A 26,053-nucleotide genomic window follows, 5' to 3' on the forward strand; every position below is an offset into this window, starting at 1 on the left:
GAATAAATAGCTATTATACCCCCTCAGTGTCCCACAAATTGTAATCATGCCCCCTGAGCTCCCAAAATTGGAGATAATGCCTCTTGAGTAGTGATGGGTGAGTATATTCGTTGCTCGGGTTTTCCCCGAGCATGCTCCGGTGTCCTCAGAGTATTTTGGCATGCCTGGAGATTTAGTTTTCGTCATCTGAGCTGCATGATTTGCGGCTGCTGGACAGGCTGAATACATGTGAGGATTTCCTGTTTGTTAGAGAATTCCCACATGTATTCAGGCTGTCCAGCAGCCGTAAATCATGCAGCTGTGGCGACGAAAACTAAATCTCCGAGCACGCCAAAATACTCGGAAATCACCCGAGCAACGCGTATACTCGCTCATCACTACTCTTGAGTAACCACAAATAGTAGTAATAAACCCTGAGTACCTACAAATAGTAATAATGCCCTGTATGTGTCCCATAAATAGCTCATGGTATCCTGCTGTACCCTAGGTTTTTTTTAGTATTGGCATCTTGTGCGCTAAGGGTGGCCGACACCCCTGCCAACCCCATTGGCTAATCTACAGAAACCAAGTGATGAATAATTATTCATATTTGTGTAATTTTTTAATTATTGTGATCTTTTCCTAGGGTTAGTATTGCAGGTTTTACTGAACTTGAACGTGACCCAAATGGTTATATATCGCCAAAGTCTTTATGTTCCTTTACTGATTATCAGGAATACAAAACAGATGATATTACAGGTAAGTGTCACAAAGTAGTGGCCGCATATTTAATCCTGCTCTGTAAATATTGTGAATGGAAGTGTAGTGTCCAGATGGGCATCTCCTGGAGCTGTTGTGTGTGCTCTAGATTAATCTTGTCTTCCCACCCGCTGCCCTCTGCTCCACTGGAGCTTTCAATATGAAGCTACATTGATTTTCTCTCCCTCTCAGTGTAACTATTTCAAGACCAGTTATTAGCCCTGTTCTTGGCGAAATGCATTTTACTATTATTATTATATTATTAAATACATGCAGATTTGAATACTATACTTTATCACTCATTTTGCAGGGTTGTTTTGTAACACATGGAGCTTCACTTGCATGTAATTTTTATATTTCACTTTTTTAAAGCAGGAGAAATTGATAAAATTGTTTTTCTTTTTCTTTTTATACAAAGTACTAAAATTGCTTTTACATTTTTTTTTTTTTTTTTTTTTTTTTTTTTTTTTTTTTTTAAATGTGTTCATCCCCATCCTTTTCATTATGGCAATTTTGGTGAGGTTTTTTTCTTATTTTATTTTATTTATTTTTTTTTTGCTATTTTCTTATTTTAATGATTGCGTCTCCATAAAGGTTAGGAAAATGCCTTTTGGCACATTTTTACCTTGCAGTTTGTTTTTCAACTGGACATGTTAGCGCAAGTTATAGGGGTAATGGAACTTCTTAACATGCACTATCGATTGTGACGACTCCTGGAGTGGACCCTCTGGGTCGTGGCACCATCCCTCCCAGGGCGAGCTGACCTAGTGAAGACCACCCCCTATACAGGGAGTGTCAGGGGCAAGCCCCAGGGGGTGAGGTATCACGACTGCTGGCACCAGGCGGCCGTCTCACAGGAGACACGAGTGAGTGAGTGTGTCTGCAGGAACGTATAAAGCAGGGGTCCTCAAACTTTTTAAACAGGGGGCCAGATCACGGTCCCTTGGACCATTGGAGGGCCGGAATATTGTTTAAAAAAAAATATATGAATAAATTCCTGTGCACACTGCACATATCTTATTTACAAGTAATAAAACAAAAATAGGAACAAATACAATATTAAAAATGAAGTTAAATCATCAAACTTACCGATTTTTTTGGTTCTTCGAATATCCTACACTTCGAGTCAATTTTTTCTCTTTCTTGATATCATTGTTTCCTAGGGATTAAAAATTGTTATTAGTAAGATACCAACATATATACAGCGCTACAAAAACAATATACCAGCAATAAAATTGCCCACACAGAGACATAGACTGCACTGACCATCAGCGCAGCCTGATCAGTGCCCATCAGCGCAGCCTGATCAGTGCCCATCAGCGCAGCCTGATCAGTGCCCATCAGCGCAGCCTGATCAGTGCCCATCAGCGCAGCCTGATCAGTGCCCATCAGCGCAGCCTGATCAGTGCCCATCAGCGCAGCCTGATCAGTGCCCATCAATGCAGCCTGATCAGTGCCCATATTGGTACACTTTTACCTCAGGCTCAGACTGGTGTGATGCAAGAATCCCCAATAGGCAGCATTGGTCCCTGAAAGGCAGGTAAATGTCCCCAATAGGCAGCATACGTCTCCAATAGGCAGGTAAATGTCCCCAATAGGCAGCACAGGTCCCCATTAGGCAGCACAGGTCCCCATTAGGCAGCACAGGTCCCCATTAGGCAGCACAGGTCCCCAATAGGCAGGTAAAGGTCCCCATTAGGCAGCACAGGTCCCCATTAGGCAGCACAGGTCCCCAATAGGCAGGTAAGTGTCCCCATTAGGCAGCACATGTCCCCATTAGGCAGGTAAATTACCCCAATAGGACCCGGCGTTAAAAAAAAAAAAAAAAAATACTCGCCTATGTCCCCCGCTGCTCTGAAGAGGCGCCCGCTCATCTCAGTCTTCTTCCTGCACAGGCACACAGGCGGCGTGACGTCATCAGGCCGCGCAGGCGGCGTGATGACAATCACGCAGTCTGTGTGCACTGTGCTCTGCTGCATACGGAGGGCTGCGTAACGCCTTTCCTCGGCGCCTCGTCCCGCCCGCGATTACAGGGCCCGCCGGCATTGAACTGCAGTGCAGTTCATGAGTTCAATGTCGGCCTGGCGGGGGGCCGGATAAAAGTCCTTGGCGGGCCGCATGTGGCCCGCGGGCTGTAGTTTGAGAACCCCTGGTATAAAGCGTGGGCACGGGAACACGTGGTATACAGTGACTTCGTACGTCCGGGTGTGAGTAGAGCAGGATGCGTGCAAAGGAGCACGTCAGAGCACTGAGTCAGGCAGCAGGTGTGCCAGGAGGTGTAGCAGAGTACAGGAGCAGGGTGTGTGCTAGAGGGCACAACTGGGAATAAGACAGAGTACAGGATTGGAAGGTGTGCCAGGAGGCACAACTGAGTATAAGACAAGGCACAGGGTCCGAGTGTGTGCCAGGAGGCACAACTGAGCATAGGACAGAGCACTGGATTAGAGTGTGTGCCAGGAGGCACAACTGAGTGTAAGACAGAGCACAGGATCAGAGTATGTGCCAGGAGGCACAGCTGAGGGTAAGACAGAGCACAGGATCAGAGTATGTGCCAGGAGGCACAGCTGAGGGTAAGACAGAGCACAGGATCAGAGTGTGTGCCAGGAGGAACAACTGAGTATGAGACAGAGTACAGGGTCAGAGCATGTGCCAGGAGGCACAACCGAGTACAAGGCAGAGTGCAGGTTCAGAGCGTGCGCCAAGAGTCACAATAGATTGCAAAGCAGAGGACCCGAATACAGCGCACAGCCAGGCAGGGACACGGCAGACCAAGCCAGGAAGCACAACAATAATCAGGCACCTCCCCTAGGAAGAGGTAGCCTGATATAGCACATGATCGCTAGGGCTTCCAGGTCAAGTCCTCCAGTACCATAGAGAGGACTGACCTGGAGACCGAACTGAGAGGAGCGCGCAAGCGCACACATAACATGGAGCAGACAGGAAACTAGGTACGAGAGGTGCGCGTGCGCACCCAGCGGGACCCCCGAAGCGACCACGGCTCAAAGAGAGGACGTCGGGACCAAGGTCCCGCCCCCAGGTGAGCACGGCGTGACATAGATCAGATCTAAAACCCAGCAGCTAGTCGCCCCCTGGCAAACAAAGAAACGTGTTGCCCCTCATCATAATTTTCTAATATACCAGTACTTTATCAATTTTTCACCATTTTCACGATCTTTGCTTGGTGTCATTCAGTGGAACTTCTATAGTTTACACCCAGAGGGGAAAAAAAAAATCAGTCCTAGTTGTGTGATGGATACAAGTCCAGATCTCTTGTCTCTCTTACCAGCCTTGCGCCCTTTTGTTCATCTCACGACCATGGCAGGCTTTTGTTATATAGCAATATACAATGACGGATCCTGGTAAATTAAATTAGTAATTAAAGCCATAAAAATGGATTCATTCAGGTTTTTTTTTTTTCTTTCTGGATCCACAAGGGTTACAGCGGGTCTGTAAGCCCCAGAATATTGTTCTAAAAACATCCATTCTATTTTTTTTCTTCACATGTTCGACCTCCACATTAAGAAGATGTCAGCGCTATAGTAATGGTATATATCATACACGGTAGATCAGTGTGGAGTGATAGATGGCTATCCTTCAAATGTAATTTATATCTTTTTTTATTAATGTTTGTGTAACGTGCCCTGAGACATTTTGGGTGAAGGGCACATCTGTAATTTGTAATGGCTGAGCTTTCTGTTTTCACTCTTAGGAATGATTGTTGGAGCCGTTGTCGGCAGTATTTTGGGCGCCATTGTTATCGGTGTAATAGTATTTTTTATCGTGAAGATGAGAAGGTAAGAGTCAGAATATTTTATGAGCCAATGCGAACTATGTAGCGATCAGTACAACACATTCAACTTCACCTGAAAAGTGAATTAACTTTTTTTGGTTGATCCTGTGCTTTCTTAGATTGAACATTAATGCCATGTTCAAGTTTTCTTTTTTTTTGCACACTAATTCTGTTGCATTTAAAATAATTAACAAGCAAAGTTGATGCGATTTTATGAAAACTCAAACACTGTGGGCCCGAAACATCAAGACTTTTACTCCAGTATTCTGGCGTAAAAAAAAACATTGAAAAGTCACATACTTTTGTCGTAACTTGAGGCTGCTCTAAAATTACATGACTTTTGGCATTCTTGTGCCGCTTTTGCCGATATCTGACAAAATGGGCGTGGCGACCACCGCTCTTCAAATTCATGACGAGCAGCAGCACAGATCTTTCTCCAGCAGGTGACTGGAGTAGGATTTGTTATGAGGTGCACACAGAGGTGGACGTCACTCGTCAGATGGTCTTGATTCATGAAGAGGCATTCGCCTCTTCATGACAAAGAATCACCTAACTTTAGCGCTCCCCCTCATCAAGACTGGTGTGAACAACCCCGTGAATTTAATAGGTGCTGTTAAACTGTGCTTCTATTGGTGTGTTGTAATTCCCCTACAGGTTTCTGTAAGAAAATGCCATTGCGATCTGTCAGTATAAAGTTGATGCCCCATCCTGGAACAATGTAAAAGAGTTAAAAAAAAAAAAAAAAAAAATGTAAAATTATATTTAAAAAAAAATCACAAAATAAAGAACAAAAAAAAGTTAATCCAATAAATACATTTGTTTATGTAACAGTAAAAATAAGCAAAAAAAAGTACACATTTAGTATCACTTCCAGAACGACCCTCCCTATAAAATTGACCCACTATTTAACCCCTTCAGTGAACACTGTTAAACACAAAACGAGGCAAAAACTATGCTTTATTATCAGTGCCGAACAAAAACTGGAATAAAACACGAAAGGATGAATGTAAATAAAGATTGGATATCTGAAAGTCATCTTCTCCCACAGAAAACAAACTGCCATACAGCTCCGTCAGTGGAAAAATATAAAAGTTATAGCTCTCAGAATAAAGCGATGCAAAAATAAATCTTTTTTCTATAAAAATTTTTATTCTGTAAAAGCTCCAAAACATAAAAAAAATATAAATGTGGTACTTCAAAAACCGTACGGACCTGAAGAATAAAGCTGCGCTATCAAATTTACCACAAACCGAACGGCATAAACCCCACCCCAAAAAAAAAAAATCCTGAATTGCTGTTTCTTTCATTCTGCCTTTCAAAAATCGGAATAAAAAGCATTTAAAAAATGTAATGTGCCTGAATGTGGTACGAATAAAAACGTCAACTCGGCCCTCAAAAAACAAGCCCTCACACGAATCTGTTGGCCAAAATATGGAAAAAATTTAATTTTTTCTTCACTGCCCAATGGTATAACATTCTGTGACACACCTGTGGTGTCAATATGGTCACTGCATTCCTTGATTAATTCATTGAGGTGTACTTTGTAAAATGGGAGTCACTTATGGTGGGTTCTGCTGTTCTGGCACCTCAGGAGCTCTACCAATGTAACATGGCTGCCTCAAGCCATCCGGCAAAATCTGAACTCCAATATGGCACTCATTCCCTTCTGAGCTTTGCACTGTGCCTCAAAAGTAGTTTTCCACCACATATCAGGTATCCGTGCACTCAGGACAAGTTGCACAACAATTTTTGGGGTCCGTTTTTCCTGTTACCCTTGAAAAAAATAAATTTGGGGCTAAAAGAACGTTTTTGCGGGGAAAATTTGATTTTTTTTTTTCCCATGGCTCAATGTTTTAAACTTCCGTAAAGCACCTGGGTGCTCACCACACATTTAGATAAATTGCTTCACGGGTCTAGTTTCCAAAATGGGGTCACTTGTGGTGGATTTCCACACCTTAAGTGATGCAGTTTTTAGAATGGTGTCACTTTTGAGTATTTTCTGTCATATAGGCCCCTTAAAATGACTTCAAATATGATGTGATCAATAAAAAAATAATTTTATAAATTTTATTGGAAAAATTACAAATCGCTGATCAACTTTTAACCCTTATAACTTCCTAACAAAAAAATATTAGGTTTAAAAAATTGTGCTGATGTAAAGTAGACATGTGGGAAATTTTATTTATTAACTATTTTGTGTGACATAACTCTCTGGATTTATGGGCATAAAAAATAACAAATTTGAAAATTGCTAAATTCTTCAAATTTTCACCAAATTTCTGATATTTCCACAAATAAATACAAGTCATATCAAACAAATTTTACCACAATTGACTTTTAAAGTATATATTTTTTTCTGAAATGGCCCAGTGCTTTAGGGTCAAACGTACATGGCTGAAATCATATTACCAGCGACTGATATATGCTGTCCATGGATCAGGCAGCATGTACCAGCTGTCAGGTTCCCTTTAATTGCCGAATTCCATCATTTATTCACAAAAAAAACTACATTTAAAACAGTTGTTTCTCAGTTCTGTACCAAAAATGCAACAAAAGAAGTAGTATATAAAAACACAGGAAATGTATAATATTAAAGGTGCGAGTCAGATTGCTACTTCTTTTTTTGCAGAAAAAATGCAGCATATTTACATGTGCGAACACAACTTTACAATGACTGATACGAGGAACGTTGGACCATTTTAGGCTAGTTTCACATTAGCGCTTTTGAGCGCAGCGACGGCCTGCGCACGGCCGCCGCTAAGCCCCACCCCCTGCCGCGCCTCCGCCGGTAGCTCCGCCTACCGGCGCATGACACTGCATGCGTCCCCTATCTTTATCACTGGGGGCGCAGGCCATGCGCAGTATGCGTATGGCGGCGCATGCGTCCTTTTGACGGTGCGCCGACATGCGCCAAACGCAACCTGCTGCAGTTTGGTTGCGCTCGGCGCACTGTCAAAAAGGCGCATGCGCCGCCAAACGCATACTGCGCACGGCCTGCGCCCCCAGTGATAAAGAGAGGGGACGCAGGACGCATGCAGCGTCATGTGCCGGTAGGTGGAGCTACCGGCGGAGGCGTGGCAGGGGAGGGGCTTAGCGGCGGCCGTGCGCAGGCCGTCTCTGCGCTCAAAAGCGCTAATGTGAAACTAGCCTTACAGTCATAGGTTTCCTTTCTCTGAACGAGATTGTTTAAATGGCAAATAGCGAATCATTGTTATCTATGTTCTTATTTTTATTCACATTCATTTTTTCTGATTGTTTTAGTACATGCATATAATGTATATCGTGTGTATAAATCTTTACAGTCATGGGTGCAGTCATGCGGTGTCACTGTTACTGATGAGTATTTCTTGCATACGTCGCTGAGAGCAGCAGATGGCAGCAGTATATTGCCTTTCATTGCTAACAGCACTGCCTGACTCAGTCAAAAGTGGCTTTAGGGATCTTTTCTTTTTACAAAATACTCCAAGAAAATGTAAAGCCGCACAGCGAGGGAACCCACTCAATGCACAGGTGTTGCGTAGGCAAGCTGCAAGCATACATTCAGCAGTGAATGCTCCGTAAGCCAGGGTGCCTCTCCAAGACGATCAGCCACAATAGATGCCAATATAGAAGAAAACGAATGGATGGCACTCACCAGTAAAAATCGCTCTTTATTCCAAACTTTAAAACATTGGTGTCGGGAGAATGGGAGCAGGAGTTGAAGAGACGACGGCCGTTTCACGTTGCGGTAGCGCTTCTACGGGTCACCCAACGCCGATGTTTTAAAGGTTTGGAATAAAGAGTGATTTTTACCGGTGAGTGCCATCCGTTTTTTTCTATATTGGGATCTCTTCTTTTTGCTGAGGTGCAAACATAATTTCCAACTTTGGAGCCCAGTCATTATCCTTCCCTGCCCCGATTCTACTATTGCTGTTTGGGGGTCCTGCTCTTCACTATGCAAAGTAAAACTTCCAATAAAAGTTCTCTGGTTATAGCCGGGCTGGTTTCAGATGTAAAACCTAGAGGCAACTGAGCATTTTTCTTACACTACACATTTATCCAGGGTGGGGTATGTTGGCACATCGACTTATGGCAACTGCATTGGTTAGCCTGGTACTGGCAAGTGCAAGTCCCACAGGGCTCTGGATACAACACCCCACAGTCCCACTGTGCCTCAGGGGGAATGGCTCTGACTAATCCACAGCTGAGCTCAGTTACCTAGACACAAGTCACAGCTGTTTACTCCCTTTTCCCTATAATCTATGCGGTTAGATCATTTCTGGCCTGTACACATGTACATAAATGTTCTTATTTGTTACAGGAAAAGAGAGACGAAGAACCCCCGTGTCCAACTTCCGTCAATTAAGTAAGTTATTAAGTCATTTTTTTTTTTTTATGTCTTGCAATATATAATATTGGAGTCAAAAGCTTTGCACTGGAGAAATATCTATTAATTAAATCAAATATATAAAATTACACTAATTATACATGTATATAAGTATGTCAAATGTTTCTATGTATTTGTTCCAAAAGCTGAATAGAAATGAAAAGTGAACTCGATCCAATATACCTGTTTATAGAGCAAAGCAAAGTGTAAAGAGTATGAGAATATTTAAAAAACTTTTAAAGTGCAATATATTTGTGTGTATTATTATAAAGAAATTTATAGTGCCATAAAGATTCCTTTTTTACTTTTTCACCATTAAAATTAGAAAAGTACCGTGTTTAAATTTAAAATAATTAAATTTCTCATGATTCTGATGAATCGTTTATTCTTTTCACAGGAGATCACAGACCATGAGTACTAATAGTTTTATCAGTCATTTTGACAGGCAGAAAGCCGACTGTAATCTGGGATTTAGTGAAGAGTATGAGGTGAGTTGTTGTTGTTGTTTTTTTTTTTTTTTTTTTTTTTTTTTTTCAAACTGTGCCTCCTATCGGTTGATTTTGTAATTGCATACAAGAGGCTCTTTCGCCAGTTTTAGTATATTAATATGGCCCCGTAATGATAGTGGCTACAGGGCTGAATAAAACATTAGCTACAGTTGATCTAAGCTTTTACGCCCAAAAAGTGGCGTAAAAGCTCTGAAAAGTCACAAAATTTTGGTGCAACTTTGAGTTGCGCCTAAATTTTGTGACACTTGCTGCTTTTATGCCAATTTCTCCCGGCTCCGCTGAAAATGGGATTACCTGAAGACTATGATCACTGCCAACAGCACAAACTACAGTTCTCTTATTTGGTCATAGGGGGCACCGAGTGTGCATTATATAGGGGGTTGTTAAGAAAACAGTCATGTTTTCCTTACAAAAATATTTTTCTAATAGAATAGAAAATATGCAATATTAGATACAGTTCTATGATCAGTCATCACAAGTGTTATATTTTCAGGATTTTGTTAGAGTTATGACTTCACTATTTCTAGGATTAGCAGCAGATTATTATACTTGTTGACACTTTGTTTTTTCTTTATTTTTCATTTAGAAATTATCATCTGTTGGCACCAAGCAAACAAAATTATTTTCTGAAGAAGTAGAGAATAGAGAGAAGAACAGATACACCAATGTGTTGCCATGTAAGTATGTGCAAGGGTGCTTTCACACTGCGTTTCAGGGACGCGTTCGGTGGCCTCGTCGGGGTTTACATCCGAACCCCCCTCAAAACAGGATTCGGACGTATGCTTCGACGGGGCCATGGACTATAATGGTGCCAGCATGCGCTCTGACGTGCATAATTTTCGAGCGTCTACTCCTACTGAAGGCAGACACTCGGACGAAGTAGACTCTGGACGTAGTAAGCAAATTTTGGCACTAGGCAGATTTTCTGTACTAATTTCTGCAGTTAAAAATTGTTTCCTAATATTTATATAGGGTTATTTCTGCAGCATTTGATTAGATTTTTAAAAACTCTCTAAACTAAAAGGATGTTAAGATGTAGTGGATATGGTGCGGATTTCCACACCTTTGCGTAAAGATTTCAATGCAGAAATTGGCATGCAGTACTTATTTTACATTTAGATTAGAAATGCTGATCAATAATACTGATCAATACTACTGACGTGTCTGTAAAGCTTATGGGTTTTCACTGTGGACTGTACGTTTTGCATAACACTGGAAGAAGTCTGAAGCAAATCTACATATAGATTTGGTTTTTGCTGCACAACCACAAAAAAAAAAAAAAAATTGCAAAATCATACAAATCTGAATAACCCACGCAGAGCATTATTCAGGTCATGATGCTCAGTATTAAAAATGGGTATTTTGGTCCAGATTCATCAAACTGTTTACGTCAGAAACTGACATAAAGCACTGCAGAGTAATTGTGGAGTTACATAAAAATTTTGAAACTTTTGGTGTTTTCAGCAGGGCTGTGGAGTCGGTAAGCCAAACCTGCGACTCCAACTCCGACTCCGACTCCTCAATTTCCCTTACACCGACTCCGACTCCAACTCCGACTCCGACTCCACGACTCCAACTCCCACACAGATTGCTTATATTTAAGTGAAAAATTTATTGTAGTACAATGTGAACCTCAGACATTTAATCATTTTTATGATCCAATAATCAAGATATTTAGATAGAACAGAATATATATTGGTGTACTACCCGGTTTTCATTCTTTTTGGTACAGATACGATATGGATAGACAGATATGGATAGATAGAGCAAATTTCTAATCTGCTTTTGCTATTGAAAACATTATCTATGAGCTCAAAAACCTTTCAGGTGATGCAGTTTTTTAAAAAGCTGATCTGCTTTTGCAGCTGAAAAACGTATCTTCAAAAAACACAGGAAAAACGCTGTGTGTGAATGTAGCCTTAGATCAGGAATAGAACAGCCATTTATAGGACATTTCATAACTTTCCCAAACGCCTATGAAAAAATATTCAGCACATCCTGCATTGAATTACTGTACCCAATTTATTATATATTTTAGGAGTCGGAGTCGGTCCATTTTATACCGACTCCGACTCCACCAAAATGAGCTCCGACTCCGACTCCACGACTCCGACTCCACAGCCCTGGTTTTCAGGCAGCTTCACCAACATGAGCAGAGTTGGGGAGGAACTGGGATTGGCCGTGGCGTAGCTGCGCCTGCCATCATATAGTGGTGTGCGTCTTCCTTCAGAAATATTACGAATGTCTGAATTTATTCAGTGGCATGCACCTCTTAATGACTTTGACGCATCTTATTCCTGCACACCCCTCATTAAGGCTGACATACGAAACGCTAGTATTATTCAATCAGGGCCTATGTGGTAAAATACTTAAAAAATAATTACCTATTCCTTCCCTTCCTGGGCTTGCTTGGTAGCCAAGTAAATTTTAAGACATTGTATTTTTTATTGGTGTCCAAAAATGCATAACAATTCCTTGCAAAAAAGTTACCAATGAATATAAACAAGCATATTTGCTGCTAGTAAATATGATCCTCTTCTATTTTTTTCATTAGATGATGTCTCTCGTGTTGTATTATCAAGTCTTGGAAACCCAACGGAAGATTACATTAATGCAAATTACATTCCTGTAAGCATCTTAAGCTTCCATCCAACTTTCCAAAGAAATCTGTTTTGTGTGTCTGTGTGTATATGAGTATATACGGTATATACACTGCTCAAAAAAATAAAGGGAACACTTAACAGAATATGACTCCAAGTAAATCAAACTTCTGTGAAATCAAACTATCCACTTAGGAAGCAACACTGATTGACAATCAATTTTACATGCTGTTGTGCAAATGGAATAGACAACAGATAGAGATTATTGGCAATTATCAAGACACCCTCAATAAAGGAGTGGTTCTGCAGGTGGGGACCACAGACCACATCTCAGTACCAATGCTTTCTGGCTGATGTTTTGGTCACTTTTGAATGCTGGTTGTGCTTTCACACTCGTGGTAGCATGAGACGGACTCTACAACCCACACAAGTGGCTCAGGTAGTGCAGCTCATCCAGGAAGGCACATCAATGCGAGCTGTGGCAAGAAGGTTTGCTGTCTGTCAGTGTAGTGTCCAGAGGCTGAAGGCGTTACCAGGAGACAGGCCAGTACACCAGGAGATGTGGAGGGGGCAGTAGGAGGGCAACAACCCAGCAGCAGGATCGCTACTTCCGTCTTTGTGCAAGAAGGAACAGGAGGAGCACTGCCAGAGCCCTGCAAAATGACCTCCAGCCGGCCACAAATGTGCAGACACAACAAACGTTTTGAAACAGACTCCATGAGGATGGCCTGAGGGCCCGACGTCCACAGATGGGGGTTGTGCTCACAGCCCAACACCATGCAAGACGCTTGGCATTTGCCACAGAACACCAGGATTGGCAAATTCTCCACTGGCGCCCTGTGCTCTTCACAGGTGAAAGCAGATTCACACTGAGCACATGTGACAGACTGGACACGCCGTGGAGAGCTGTCTGCTGCCTGCAACATCCTTCAGCATGACCGTTTTGGCAGTGGGTTAGAAATGGTGTGGGGTGGCATTTCTTTGGAGGGCCGCACAGCCCTCCATGTGCTCGCCAGAGGTAGTCTGACTGCTATTATGTACCGAGATGAGATCCTCAGACCCCTTGTGAGACCATATGCTGGTGCGGTTGGCCCTGTGTTATGAGCTCATTTTCTGCTCCACCAGTTGAGAGTTCCCCTTCCGTTCTCCCTCTGGTGGTGACGGGAGGTGGTGAGGTTGGTTTGAGTGGTAGTGATCTGCCACCTGGTGAGGAAGATAGTGATTGGATCTCTGGAGTATCAGACTGGATATAAGACAGCTGACGCCCTATCCTGTTGCTGGTGATTCAGTCTGTTTCTCAGGTCTAGGACTCAGCTCTGCTCCAGTCTTCTAAAGATAACTTTGTTTTTTGCTAATGTTCACACTTGCTCTTGTTCAGCTTTTTGTGTGGTCAGCCAGCCTGGCTGAGCTGTGCTGAATTTCCACTGTTATTTGCCAAATTGCCTTTTTTTCTGTCCCTTATTAGATTGGCCTCTTTTTGCTCTGTCTCAGAATATTTCAGAGTGCTGATTATAGTGGGAGAAGTCTAGTGACTTCAGGGTTATTTTTGCTATCAGTTGTGTTGGACATTTTGTAGGGTTTTTTGGCAGACTGCAGACAGTGTCTTCCTTTCCTGTCCTTTCTAGTTAGTCTGGCCCCATCGTTTGCTCAGCCTATTTTCCTGCCTTTGTTTGTGTTTTCATCTTTTTTCACCGTCAATACATGTGGGGGGCTGTCTCTCCTTTGGGGTCTGCTCTGGGGCAGTTAGTTTTCCCCTTTTCCTGCTTTAGGCTTATTTAGTTTCTCCGGTTGTGACGAGGCGTCTAGGACCACCATAGGAACGCTCCACGACTGCTGCTAGTTGCGTGTTAGGATCAGGGGTCTGCAGTCTGCATAGTTACCAACCTCTTTGGTTTTCTGAGACTTAGGTTGTGTTTTTTATTTCCTCCTTGGCTACCCGTTCATAACAGAATCACCAGCCATACTGCAGATTCTAGGGTACTCAAAGCAGGGAAAAAAAAAAAGTGTCAGAATTTTTTTTTTTATATGCATTTTTTCCTCTTTTTCTCTGGAGCCATAGGAGGATTTTTTTCCTTAATGGAGATTAAGCAATTGTCTGATCGTGTGGAGCAGCTCGCTGCTGAAGTCCAGGGAATTTCCGCCTATCTCGCTCAGTCACATGCTGTTGAACCCAAAATCCCTACTGATGTGTTTTCTGGGGATCGGTCTAAATGTTTGAATTTTAAGAATAATTGTAAATTATTTCTTGCCTTAAAATTGTCATCTCCTTGCTGCGCGGCGATCCCCAGGATTGGGCGTTTTCTCTGACACCTGAAAATCCTATTCTGACTAATGTGGATGCATTTTTTCAGGCCTTGGGGTTGTTGTATGATGAACCTAATTCCGTTGATCAAGCTGAGAGAACCCTGTTGGCATTAAACCAGGGTCAGGATCCTGCAGAGTTATATTGTCAAAAATTCCAAAAGTGGGCGGTCCTTACTACATCGAATGATAGTGCATTGGCAGCCCTCTTTCGGAAAGGTTTATCAGAGACCGTAAAAGATGTTATGGTGGGATTTCCTGTTCCCTCTGGTCTGGATGGCTCTATGGCATTAGCCATTCAAGTTGATCGGTGTTTACGTGAACGTAAAAATACACGGGAGGTGCTGCCACCTTTTGAACAAATGTCCGAACCTATGCAATGTGATGGGGTTTTGTCTAGGGTGCAACGTCGGGAGTTTAGAAGGCGTAATAAGCTGTGTTTTTTGTGTGGAGACGCCTCATACTATTTCTGTCTGCCCTAAACGAGAGAAACGTTTTGCACACACATTTGCTGTGGGCAGTATACAACCTAAGTTCCTTTTGGCAATTACTCTAATCTGCTCCTTGTCCACATTTTCCACTAAGGCTTTTGTGGATTCAGGAGCAGCTCTGAATCTGATGGATTTGGACTTTGCTAAACGTTGTGGTTTGTCCATGACTCCTCTGCAGATGCCTATTCCTTTGAGGGGTATTGATGCCACTCCGTTGGCAGAGAATAAACCTCAGTTTTGGACCCAGGTGATAATGCGAGTTGCCCCTGACCACCAGGAAAATTGTAAATTTTTGGTGCTGCATAATTTGCATGACACTATTGTTCTTGGGTTCCCCTGGTTGCAAACTTATAACCCAGTTTTGGATTGGAAATCTGTGTCTGTGGTGAGTTGGGGTTGTCAGTGTGTTCTTAGGGACACTCCTGTTTTCTCCACCTCTCCTCAGTCTCATGATGTTCCTGATTATCTGGCTGAATTCTCTGATGTATTTAGTGAGAGTAAGTCTGCATCTTTGCCCCCTCATAGGAGTTATGACTCTGCAATTGAGTTGATGTCTGGGTGTAAATTTCCCAAGAGTCGGCTTTTTAACTTATCTGTACCTGAACATGATGCTATGCGATCCTATATTAAGGAGTCGTTGGAGAAGGTGCTGTTTTTTTTGGGGGGGCCAAGAAAGATGGTTCATTAAGACCGTGTATTGATTATCGTTCCCTTAATAAGATGACGGTTAAATATCAGTACCCGTTACCTCTGATGTCTGATTTATTCTCCAGAGTTAAGAGTGCCTGCTGGTTTACTAAGCTTGACCTCAGGGGGGCGTATAATCTTATTCGCATCAAGCACGGGGATGAATGGAAGATGGCGTTTAATACTCTGGAGGGGCATTTTGAGTACCTGGTGATGCCTTTTGGGCTCTCCAATGCCCCTTCTGTCTTCCAGTCCTTTTATGAATGATATTTTCCGAGACTTCGTGGATAAGTTTTTGATCATCTATCTGGATGATATTTTGATCTTTTCTAATGATTGGGATTCCCATGTGGAACACGTCCGGACTGTTTCGGATTTTGAGGGAGATTTCCCGGTTTGTTAAGGAATCGAAATGTCTCTTTGGTGTACAGAGGATTTCATTTTTGGGATTTATCTTATCTCCATCGACTATTGAAATGGACCCGGCCAAGGTACAGGCCATTTATGATTGGGTTCAGCCTACTTCTTTGAAGGCTCTTCAGAAGTTTTTGGGTTTTGCTAATTTCTATCGTAAATTTATAGGTAATTTTTCTAGTATTGTCAAACTACTGACTTGATCTGACCAAGAAGGGAGCTGATGTGCTGAATTGGTCTCCTGAGGCTGTCTCAGCATTTCAGAAGCTTAAGCGGAGGTTTACTTCAGCTCCAGTTTTACGTCAACCTGATGTCTCACTTGCATTTCAAGTGGAGGTAGACGCTTCTGAGATTGGTGCAGGAGTTGTTTTGTCCCAAAAAGACCCTGTGACTAAGATGAATCCCTGTGCCTTCTTTTCTCGCAAGTTCTCCCCATCTGAGCGCAACTATGATGTAGGGAATCGGGAATTGTTGGCCATGAAATGAGCATTTGAGGAGTGGAGACATTGGTTGGAGGGAGCTAGACATCAATTTGTGGTCCTCACCGATCACAAGAATCTGACTTATCTGGAGTCGGCTAAACGCTTGTATCCTAGACAGGCTAGATGGGCCTTGTTTTTCACGCGTTTTAATTTTGTGGTCTCTTTTCTTCCGGGCACTAAGAATGTTAAGGCAGACGCCCTTTCTAGGAGTTTCTTTGCTGATTCTCTTAATGTGACCGAGCCTACTACTATCCTAGGTGAGGGGGTAGTTCTTTCTGCCATTTTGCCCGATTTGAGACGCGCCCTGGAGGAATTTCAGGAGGATAAACCTGAGTGTTGCCCTATGGGAAGATTGTATGTTTCGGACCAGTGGAGAAAGAGAGTGATGTTTGAAGTCCATTGCTCCGCATTGGCTGGTCATCCAGGTATTTTTGGTACCAGAGATTTGGTGTGTCGGTCGTTTTGGTGGCCTGCCTTATCTCGTGATGTCAGGAATTTTGTACAGTCCTGTGGGACTTGTTCTCGGTCTAAACCCTGTTCTCGTTCTAGTGGGTTGCTGATGCCCCTGCCGGTGCCCAAGAGGCCATGGACCCATATCTCAATGGATTTTATTTCTGATCTTCCGGTCTCTCAGAGAATGACTGTTATCTGGGTAATTTATGATTTTCGAAGATGGTCCATCTTGTACCACTCCCAAAGTTGCCATCTTCCGCTGAGTAGGTACCCTTGTTTTTTCAACAGGTGGTTCGGTTACACGGGATTCCTGAGAACATTGTGTCCGATAGAGGGGTCCAGTTTGTTTCCAGATTTTGGAAAGCCTTTTGTTCCAATCTGGGAATTCAGTTATCCTTCTCCGCGTTTCATCCCCAGACCAATGGGCAGACTGAGAGAACAAACCAGACCTTGGAGTCTTATTTAAGATGTTTTATATCTGCTGACCAAGATGATTGGGTCTCATTTTTGCCCTTGGCCGAATTTGCGCTGAACAATAGAGCTAGTTCTGCCACCTTGATGTCACCCTTTTTCTGTAATTTTGGGTTTTATCCTCGATTCTCTTCAGGGCAAGTAGAATCTTCGTCCTGCCCAGGTGTGGACACTCTGGTTGTGAGAATGCAGCAGATATGGGACCAAGTGGTGGATAAATTGTCTCACTCTCAGGAAAAGGCCCAGCGTTTTTCCAACCAGCATAGGACCATTGGTCCCCGGTTTAAAGTGGGTGATATGGTTTGGTTGTCGTCTAAGAATATTCCTATCAAGGTTGCATCTCCAAAATTTAAGCCAAGATTTATTGGACCTTATAGGATTTTGGAGATTCTTAATCCTGTTTCTTTTCGATTGGCTCTTCCAGTTACGTTCAAAATCCATAACGTATTTCACAAATCACTGTTGAAGAGGTTTGTTGAGCCAGTAGTTCCTGTGGTGGCACCTCCTGACCCTGTCTTGGTTAAAGGCAATATGGAATATGAGGTAGAGAAAATATTGGATTCTCATTTGGTTAGACTGAGACTCCAGGTCTTTTCATCGGGCCCATCCTGATCGGCCTGGTGGCATGGATGAGGGTTCGGTGACCCCTCCTCAAGGGGGGGGAGTACTGTTATGAGCTCATTTTCTGCTCCACCAGTTGAGAGTTCCCCTTCCGTTCTCCCTCTGGTGGTGACGGGAGGTGGTGAGGTTGGTTTGAGTGGTAGTGATCTGCCACCTGGTGAGGAAGATAGTGATTGGATCTCTGGACGATCAGACTGGATATAAGACAGCCAACGCCCTATCCTGTTGCTGGTGATTCAGTCTGTTTCTCAGGTCTAGGACTCAGCTCTGTTCCAGTCTTCTAAAGATAAGTTTGTTTTTTGCTAATGTTCACACTTGCTCTTGTTGGTCTTTTCAGTTTTTTTGTGTGGTCAGCCAGCCCGGCTGGGCTGTGCTGAATTTCCACTCTTATTTGCCAAATTGCCTTTTTTTCTGTCCCTTATTAGATTGGCCTCTTTTTGCTCTGTCTCAGAATATTTCAGAGTGCTGATATAGTGGGAGACGTCTAGTGACTTCAGGGTTATTTTTGCTATCAGTTGTGTTGGACATTTTGTAGGGTTTTTTGGCAGACTGCAGACAGTGTCTTCCTTTCCTGTCCTTTCTAGTTAATCTGGCCCCATCGTTTGCTCAGCCTATTTTCCTGCCTTTGTTTGTGTTTTCTTCTTTTTTCACCGTCAATACATGTGGGGGGCTGTCTCTCCTTTGGGGTCTGCTCTGGGGCAGTTAGTTTTCCCCTTTTCCTGCTTTAGGCTTATTTAGTTTCTCCGGTTGTGACGAGGCGTCTAGGACCACCATAGGAATGCTCCACGACTGCTGCTAGTTGGGTGTTAGGATCAGGGGTCTGCAGTCTGCATAGTTACCAACCTCTTTGGTTTTTTGAGACTTAGCTTGTGTTGTTTTTTATTTCCTCCTCGGCTACCCGTTCATAACAGCCCTGGGTTCCTCCGAATGCAGGACAATGCCAGACCTCATGCGGCTGGAGTGTGTCAGCAGTTCCTGCAAGATGAAGGCATTGAAGCTAAGGACTTGCCCACCCGTTCCCCAGTCCTGAATCCGATTGAGCATATCTGGGGCATCATGTCTCGCTCCATCCATCAACGTCATGTTGCACTACAGACTGTCCAGGAGTTGGCGGATGCTTTAGTCCAGGTCTGGGAGGAGGTCCCTCAAGAGACCATCCGGTGCCTCATCAGGAGCAAGCCCGGTCATTGTACAGTAGGGAGGTCATACAGGCACGTGGAGGCCACACACAATACTGAGCATCTTTTCCTTGTCATGAGGCATTTCCACTGAAGTTGGATCAGCCTGTAATTTGATTTTCCACTTTGATTTTGAGTATCCTTCCAAATCCAGACCTCCATGGGATATTCATTTTGATTTACATTGATAATTATTATGTTTTATTGTTCTGAACACATTCCACTATGCAATGAATAAAAATTTGCAGCTGGAATATTTAATTCAGAGATATCTAGGATGTGGTGTTTTAGGTTTCCCTTTATTTTTTTGAGGAGTGTGTATGTATGCATGTATGTGTATGCATGTGTGTGTGTGTGTGTGTGTATATATATATATATATATATATATATATATATATATATATATATATATATATATATATATATATATAAATTGGGATCCAGCAAAAGGATGAAAGTTCACCAGATTTGTAAAAACTTCTTCTTTATTAATCCATTGTGTCATAAAAAGTATGAGGAACTCCAATCAATTAATAGCATTCCAGCAAGGGACTACATGTTTCAGCACTATGTGCCTTCCTCACGGTCCCTTATGGTGAGCTGGCTATATGTTTTTCACATTGTTTGAATATATATATATATATATATATATATATATATATATATATATATATATATATATATATATATATATCTATATATATATATATCTATATCTATCAATCACAGGGCGTGTTCACACATGCATTTCTGCTGCAGACCTCCTGCAGCGCTCTGCACACAGACATCCAAATTGATATGCTATTTATTTTTAAAGAGATCCTGTCATGTTAAAGAAAAAAAAAATTGTCAATCTGCAGGTATATAGTGTTAAAATGCTGCCTGGCCACTGAAATCATGGGCACTGGGAGGAAGAAAATTAACTTATATCCTTTTTGCACATGACCGTTTTGCTTTAAATCTGCTTGGCTGGTCATTCTACACTGCAGATATTTTTTGCATCGTCTGCATGAGATTTCTTAAATTCTCAGGCACCTTGCTGGCATTGTAATTTATAGTGGATTTTCTATCTTTTTTCACTGTGTGGAAACGTACCCGTGTCAGTAAAATATGGAAAGGCAGGACATGGAAAGTTTTGCTATTAAGGGCAAAATCTCTATTGCAAAATATTTTGAAAAAACAATTATAGTGCGGACTCCTCTCATCCAACAGTACAGAGAGTCAGGCCCTGTCCTCCAACATCAGGGTCTGACCTCACAAATGGATGAAGGGGGCAAAAATTCCCACAGACTCCTCCAAAATCTTGTAGCAAGACAAGAGATGGAGCCATTATAGCTGTAGAGGCACGACTCCATATTAATATCTATGGATGTAAAATAGGAGGTCAGAAAAGCTCCTTTGGTGGGATGTTGTGGAGGGGTGGCATATATTTTCCCATATAGTGTAGATCTATACATTTTGTACAGTGTATGTTTTATTATGTTGTTCTTCTTGTCTCTTTTCCAGGGTTACAATTCTACAAAAGAGTACATTGCAGCACAGGGTCCTCTACCAAGGACTGTCAATGATTTCTGGCGTATGATATGGGAAAAAAATGTTCGGGCCGTTGTTATGCTCACCAAATGTGTTGAGCTCGGAAAGGTAAAACAATTAAGTTAAGGCTTATGTGCAGCACTTGACGTTTTTATTTTTTTTAATGACTGAAACATTTTAATTATATGTGAGTAGCCATATTAAGGGCTTAACTACGGTTATCGACTGATATGACATGCTTTATCTACAATTATCCAATTTTATCTACAATGATTTGCATGAAATCATACGTAAGTGCAATTTTACAAATATTTCTCCGTCCAATTTTAGTTGCATTTTTCTAAGAGGCTGCGGGAATGATCTATAAAGTAGCTGCATATGCTGCGTGTTGCCATTATATCTCAGATAGGCAGCGCTGTCATACATATTGGTACTATATAAGCAACAAAGGACTAAAAGGTAACTCTTATTGTATCTTATGATATTTTAGGTTAAATGTGAAGAATATTGGCCCCAGAGAAGTGCAAGGATTTATGGAAATCTTTCTATATCCATGAACGATGAAAATGTTCTACAGGACTGGACCACCAGAGATTTTACATTAGTGGATGTGAGTTACCAGACTTTATTGCTTCATATACAGATGGAAGAGGACAGTTGATGACGATATAATCGCTGACACCCCTACCGATCCATGGGATTGAATGAGGAAGCTCTCAGTCTTTGGATCACATGATGCATTGTGACTTGCTACGGCATGTCTGTGATGGTGAAAAAGGCAATATCTTACCATTCCTAATGTAGCTCTGTTGCACATGAGAAGGGGTTACATAAAAAATATAAATTACAGAGAACTAACAATGACAGACTCATACAGAAAGGAGAGAGCTCTGCCTTTGCGGGCTTACAGTCTAAGGCCTGTTTCACACTTCCGTTTTTTCAAATCCGTCAAAATCCGTTGTTTTCCGTAAAAAAACGGATCCGCCATTTTTGGCAGGATCCGTTTTTTTTGTCCCATAGACTTCCATTATGGTTACCGCGGATCCGTCAAAAAAACGGATCCGTTTTTTTAAAAACGGATTCGTTCGCATCCGTTTCCGTCAAAAAAAGGAAACGGATCCGTTTGGCGGACACAAAAACGGAAGTGTGAAACAGGCCTAAGGCTACGGCCACACTTTCAGTGTTTAGTCAGTATTTCACATCAGTATTTGTAAGCCAAACCCCGGAGTGGGTCAAACATGCAGAATTGGTGCACTTGTTTCTATTATATCTTGTCCTCTGATTGTTCCTCGCCTGGTTTTGGCTTACAAAAGCTGAGAAAAAATACTGAACAAATACTGATACTGTGGAGGTAGCCTAATGGATATAATGGGAAAGGAGACAGTAGGTTGAGGGTTTTTCAGTAGGTCCGGTGGTGATGAAGTGGCACCGAGGTTATTGCAGGCTGTAGCTTTCTTGAAGAGATGCGTTTTAAAGTTCAGTCTGAAGGATTCGAATGTGGAGGATAATCAGATGTGTTAGGGCACAGATTTCCAGAGGATGGCAGACACTAGGGAGAAAACTTGGAGGCAATTGGGTGAGGAGCTTGTAAGTGTGGAGAAAAGGAGGTCTTTAGAGGATCGGAGTTTACGTGTTGGAAGATATCGGGAGATTAGTTCAGAGATGTACGGAGGAGACAGTTTATGGACGGCTTTGTAGGTCAGTGTTAGTAGTTTGAACTGGAAACGTTGGTGAATTGGCATTGAAGGGATTTGCAGAGGGGAGAAGTGGAGGGAATAGTGTGGAGAAAAGTGGATTAGTCGGGCAGGAAAGTTAAGGACAGACTGAAGATGTGCAAGAGTGTTAGCTGTGAGGTCACAGAGGAGGGTATTGCAGTAGTCAAGGCAGGAGATGATGAGGGCATACACTAATATTTTAGTAGATTCGGGGTTGAGGAAAGGATGGATTCTGGAAATATTTTTGAGTTGGAGGCAGCAGGAGGTAGCGAGAGCTTGGATGTTTGGTTTGAAAGACTGGGCAGAGTCAAGGGAAACTCTGAGGCAGCGGACCTCCAGTACAGGGGAAAGCATGATGTCATTTATTGTGATAGATAAATCAGGTAGGGGGATTTGGTGAGATGGAGGAAAGATTGAGTTCAGTTTTGTCCACATTGAGCTTTAGGAAGCGTAATGAGAAGGAGGATAAGGCTGATAGACACTCTGGGATTCGGGACAGCAGAGAGGTGACGTCTGGGCTAGAGAGGTAGATCTGAGTATCATCATATATGTGGTAATGGAAGCCATGGGATTATATGAGTTGTTCCAGGCCAAAGCTATAGATTGAGAAAAGTAGAAAAGAATCTTGAGGGCGGGATGAGGAGGTATTGTGGAAGTGGGAGACTCTAAATGTGTGATTGGATAGATGTGAGGAGATCCAGGAGAAGGCAAAGTATTTGATGCCAAGGGAAGAGAGGATCTGTAGTAGGACTGAATGGTTGACTGTCGAAGGCAGAGGACAGGTGTAGAAAGAGGAATATAGAGAAGAGAATTGTCTCTTGGCTTTGGCAGTAAGTGGGGACGGAAGCTGAATTGTAGGTCGTCAGAGTGAGATAGATCAGAGATAGGAGGAAAGTTTAGCATGGACATGCTGTTCAATGAGCTTGGAGACAAGCGGGAGCAGTGATATGGGGCAATAGCTGGACGCAGAGGTCGGGTCGAGTGATGATTTCTTCAGGATAGGTTTGATCGTGGCATGCTTGAAAGCAGAAGGGAAGGAATAATTAGTTAGCGATAGGTTGAAGAGATGGGTTAGAGCTGGGATAAGTGTGGTGGTAAGCTTGGTGAGCAGGTGGGATGGGGTTGGGTGCACAAGTGATGAGGTGTGCATTTGAGAGTAGATGAGTAAGTTCTCCTTCAGTGATGGTGGGGAGGAAGATTATGGTGAGGGACAGTGGCCTGTTATACATAGGCATTGTGGAGGATGAGCAGTAAATATTTGCCTTGTTTGGTTGATCTCATTTTTGAAATGCGTGGCAAAGTCTTCTGCAGAGATGAGGGGGCTCGGAAGGGCTGTGATGGGCGGAGGATGGAGTTAAAGGTGTTGAATAACTGGTTGGGCTTGTAGGATAAAGAAGATACAGTGGTGGGGAAGTAGTCTTGTTTAGCAGAGGTGAGGGACGACTTAAATACGAATTTTGCTTGTTTGAATGAGGTGGTCTTCCTGTGAGTATGTTTTCTTCCAGCGCCGCTACCAGACGAAACAGTATAGTAGGCGAAACATGTCGGGGGTGCACTAAGGGGATTTCTTGTTCATTTTCATATACTCTGCGCTTGTATAATAATGGATTTGCAAACAATATACAGCAATTAAACCACAATATAGTAATGAAAACCGTCCTAATTGAGAACCATATGACTTTAGGCCAGGTACACAGTTGCATTTATTCACCATTTATTGACCCACATGGCTTTTCTTTCTGGTAATAACCCTTTATATATATCATGTTTAAGTATTGATTACTGGTGGTCCTATCCTGAAAATGGAGCCCTGTTCTCAGGATCGTGGGGGGAAATCGTTTTTCAGCTGTCAAAACCACAGCAATCCCTTTTAAGAAATGTAAATAGTTAAGTAACAAAGGTTTACTGACGCATTACCTATACAATCCAACACAGCAGACAAAAGATTTTCTTATAATAAGTTCTTTGCTGAGGATTCTATAGTCATCGCCACAATGTGCTTTGACATATGCGCTATATAAATGTATATTCACAGGTATGGCTTCTGAGAAAATGGTAATTTAATTGTCATGGACAGATGGCTGAAGAATGTTTTCAAAACGCTTTATTCTTGCCAAGCTGCATATATTATCATTACTTTTGTTTCCTCTCGGGAACAGATTTCTATAAAAAGAGTAAGGCCAAAAATAAAATGATACCAGATCATGTATGTGATGATACATTCACAAAACTAAGGTTATGAAATATTAGTGCAAAGATAAACTTATTGCATGAGAGTAATGGCTTGAAGTGGATTGACTGCTATCTGGACTCTTCCCCTGTGTACTATTATTATACATTTATATAACGCCATTTATTCCATGGCGCTTTAAATGTGAAAAAGGGGAAATATAGACAAGTATAATAAACATGTGTAAGACAAGGGACACACAAGTACATAAGGAGAGGGGACCCTGCCAGCGAGGGCTCACAGTCTACAGGGATGGGTGAGGATACAGTAGGAGAGGGTAGAGCAGGTCGTGCGGTGGTTCAGTAGACCGAGGATCATATTTACCATTTCTAACTATAGAAATCATCATTTTATTTTGTCTTTGTATTTTTTTATATTTAGATGAAGACCAGACAGAGTAAAGTAGTCCGGCATTTCCATTTTACAGCTTGGCCAGACCACGGCGTTCCGAAGGCAACCGGTGTTCTAATAGAATTTAGAAATTTAGTCCGTGAATACATGACGAATGACGACTCGATGCATTCACCTATAGTGGTTCACTGCAGGTACAGTATGTGCTAGGCTTGGATAATGAGGGATGATCAAATGAACATACTGTATGAGAAGACTATAAAAATTAGTCCAAGTGAAAATAGCTGGAGTTTGTTTGCTGAGGGAAGCACCACTGTTATTGTACTTGGCTAGAGTTGCTATCACAAGAAGGAAAAAAAATTGCTGGAGAAATCATCAACTATCTTAAATACTCAGATGATACAACATCGATGGCGACAGGTGTAGATGAAATGAAAGACTTCTTACAAAGTGTCAAGATGGAAAGCTCGAACATGGGACTCCTACTCAAAACGAAAAAGACAAAGATATTCACTACTGCCAGGTATGACATATTTGAAATTGACGGCGACGAACTGGAAATTGTAAAGGACTTCAACTTTCTCAAGATGCAGCGACAACACCTGAAGTTAATAGGAGAATATCTATGGGCAAATCAAAAGTGAACTGACTGGACAGGGTCTTCAAATTGAGGAACATTTCCCTGGCAACGAAGGTATGACTCGTAACTAGTTTGATCATTTCTGTGGTTACATATGGATGTCAAACCTGGACTTAAAAAAAACAAGACAGAAGAAGAATCTACGCCTTCAAAATGTGGTGCTGGAGAAGGATGTGATCAAGACCATGGATGGCAAGAAGACCAAGCAAATCAATTTTGGAACATATCAAGCCAAGGATCCCCAAGCTATGACTTGCCTAATTTGGACACCTCATACGAAGATAGCAATCAGTGGTGAAGGACATCATGGATTGAAGAATAGAAGGAACAAGGCGAAGAGTAAGAGCAGCAACCCGATAGCTTGATGCTATCAAAATAACAGAGGAGAAGACCCTCGTGGGCCTATCTAGGCTTGCACAAGAACGGTCTTCCTACTGAGCGTTCATCCATCAAGTCGCCATGGCTCGAGGTTGACCCGAAGGC

General features: G+C 42.3%; 1 protein-coding gene across 1 annotated transcript in view; it reads left to right on the top strand.

Annotated features, from left to right (window-relative positions):
- Positions 1–26,053, top strand: part of LOC141092401 (receptor-type tyrosine-protein phosphatase beta-like) — a 239,049-nt gene that overhangs the window by 206,779 nt on the left and 6,217 nt on the right. The window contains exons 32-40 of the mRNA XM_073578524.1: positions 626–738; positions 4,448–4,532; positions 8,829–8,873; positions 9,292–9,382; positions 9,990–10,080; positions 11,958–12,031; positions 20,608–20,742; positions 21,125–21,244; positions 24,961–25,124. Of these exons, the coding sequence (XP_073434625.1) occupies positions 626–738; positions 4,448–4,532; positions 8,829–8,873; positions 9,292–9,382; positions 9,990–10,080; positions 11,958–12,031; positions 20,608–20,742; positions 21,125–21,244; positions 24,961–25,124 (918 nt within the window). The remainder of the gene's footprint in view (positions 1–625; positions 739–4,447; positions 4,533–8,828; positions 8,874–9,291; positions 9,383–9,989; positions 10,081–11,957; positions 12,032–20,607; positions 20,743–21,124; positions 21,245–24,960; positions 25,125–26,053) is intronic.

The sequence above is a fragment of the Dendrobates tinctorius genome, unplaced genomic scaffold, assembly GCF_039654945.1.
Source record: "Dendrobates tinctorius isolate UK_male_01 unplaced genomic scaffold, ASM3965494v1 ptg000059l, whole genome shotgun sequence".
Lineage (NCBI taxonomy): Eukaryota > Metazoa > Chordata > Amphibia > Anura > Dendrobatidae > Dendrobates > Dendrobates tinctorius.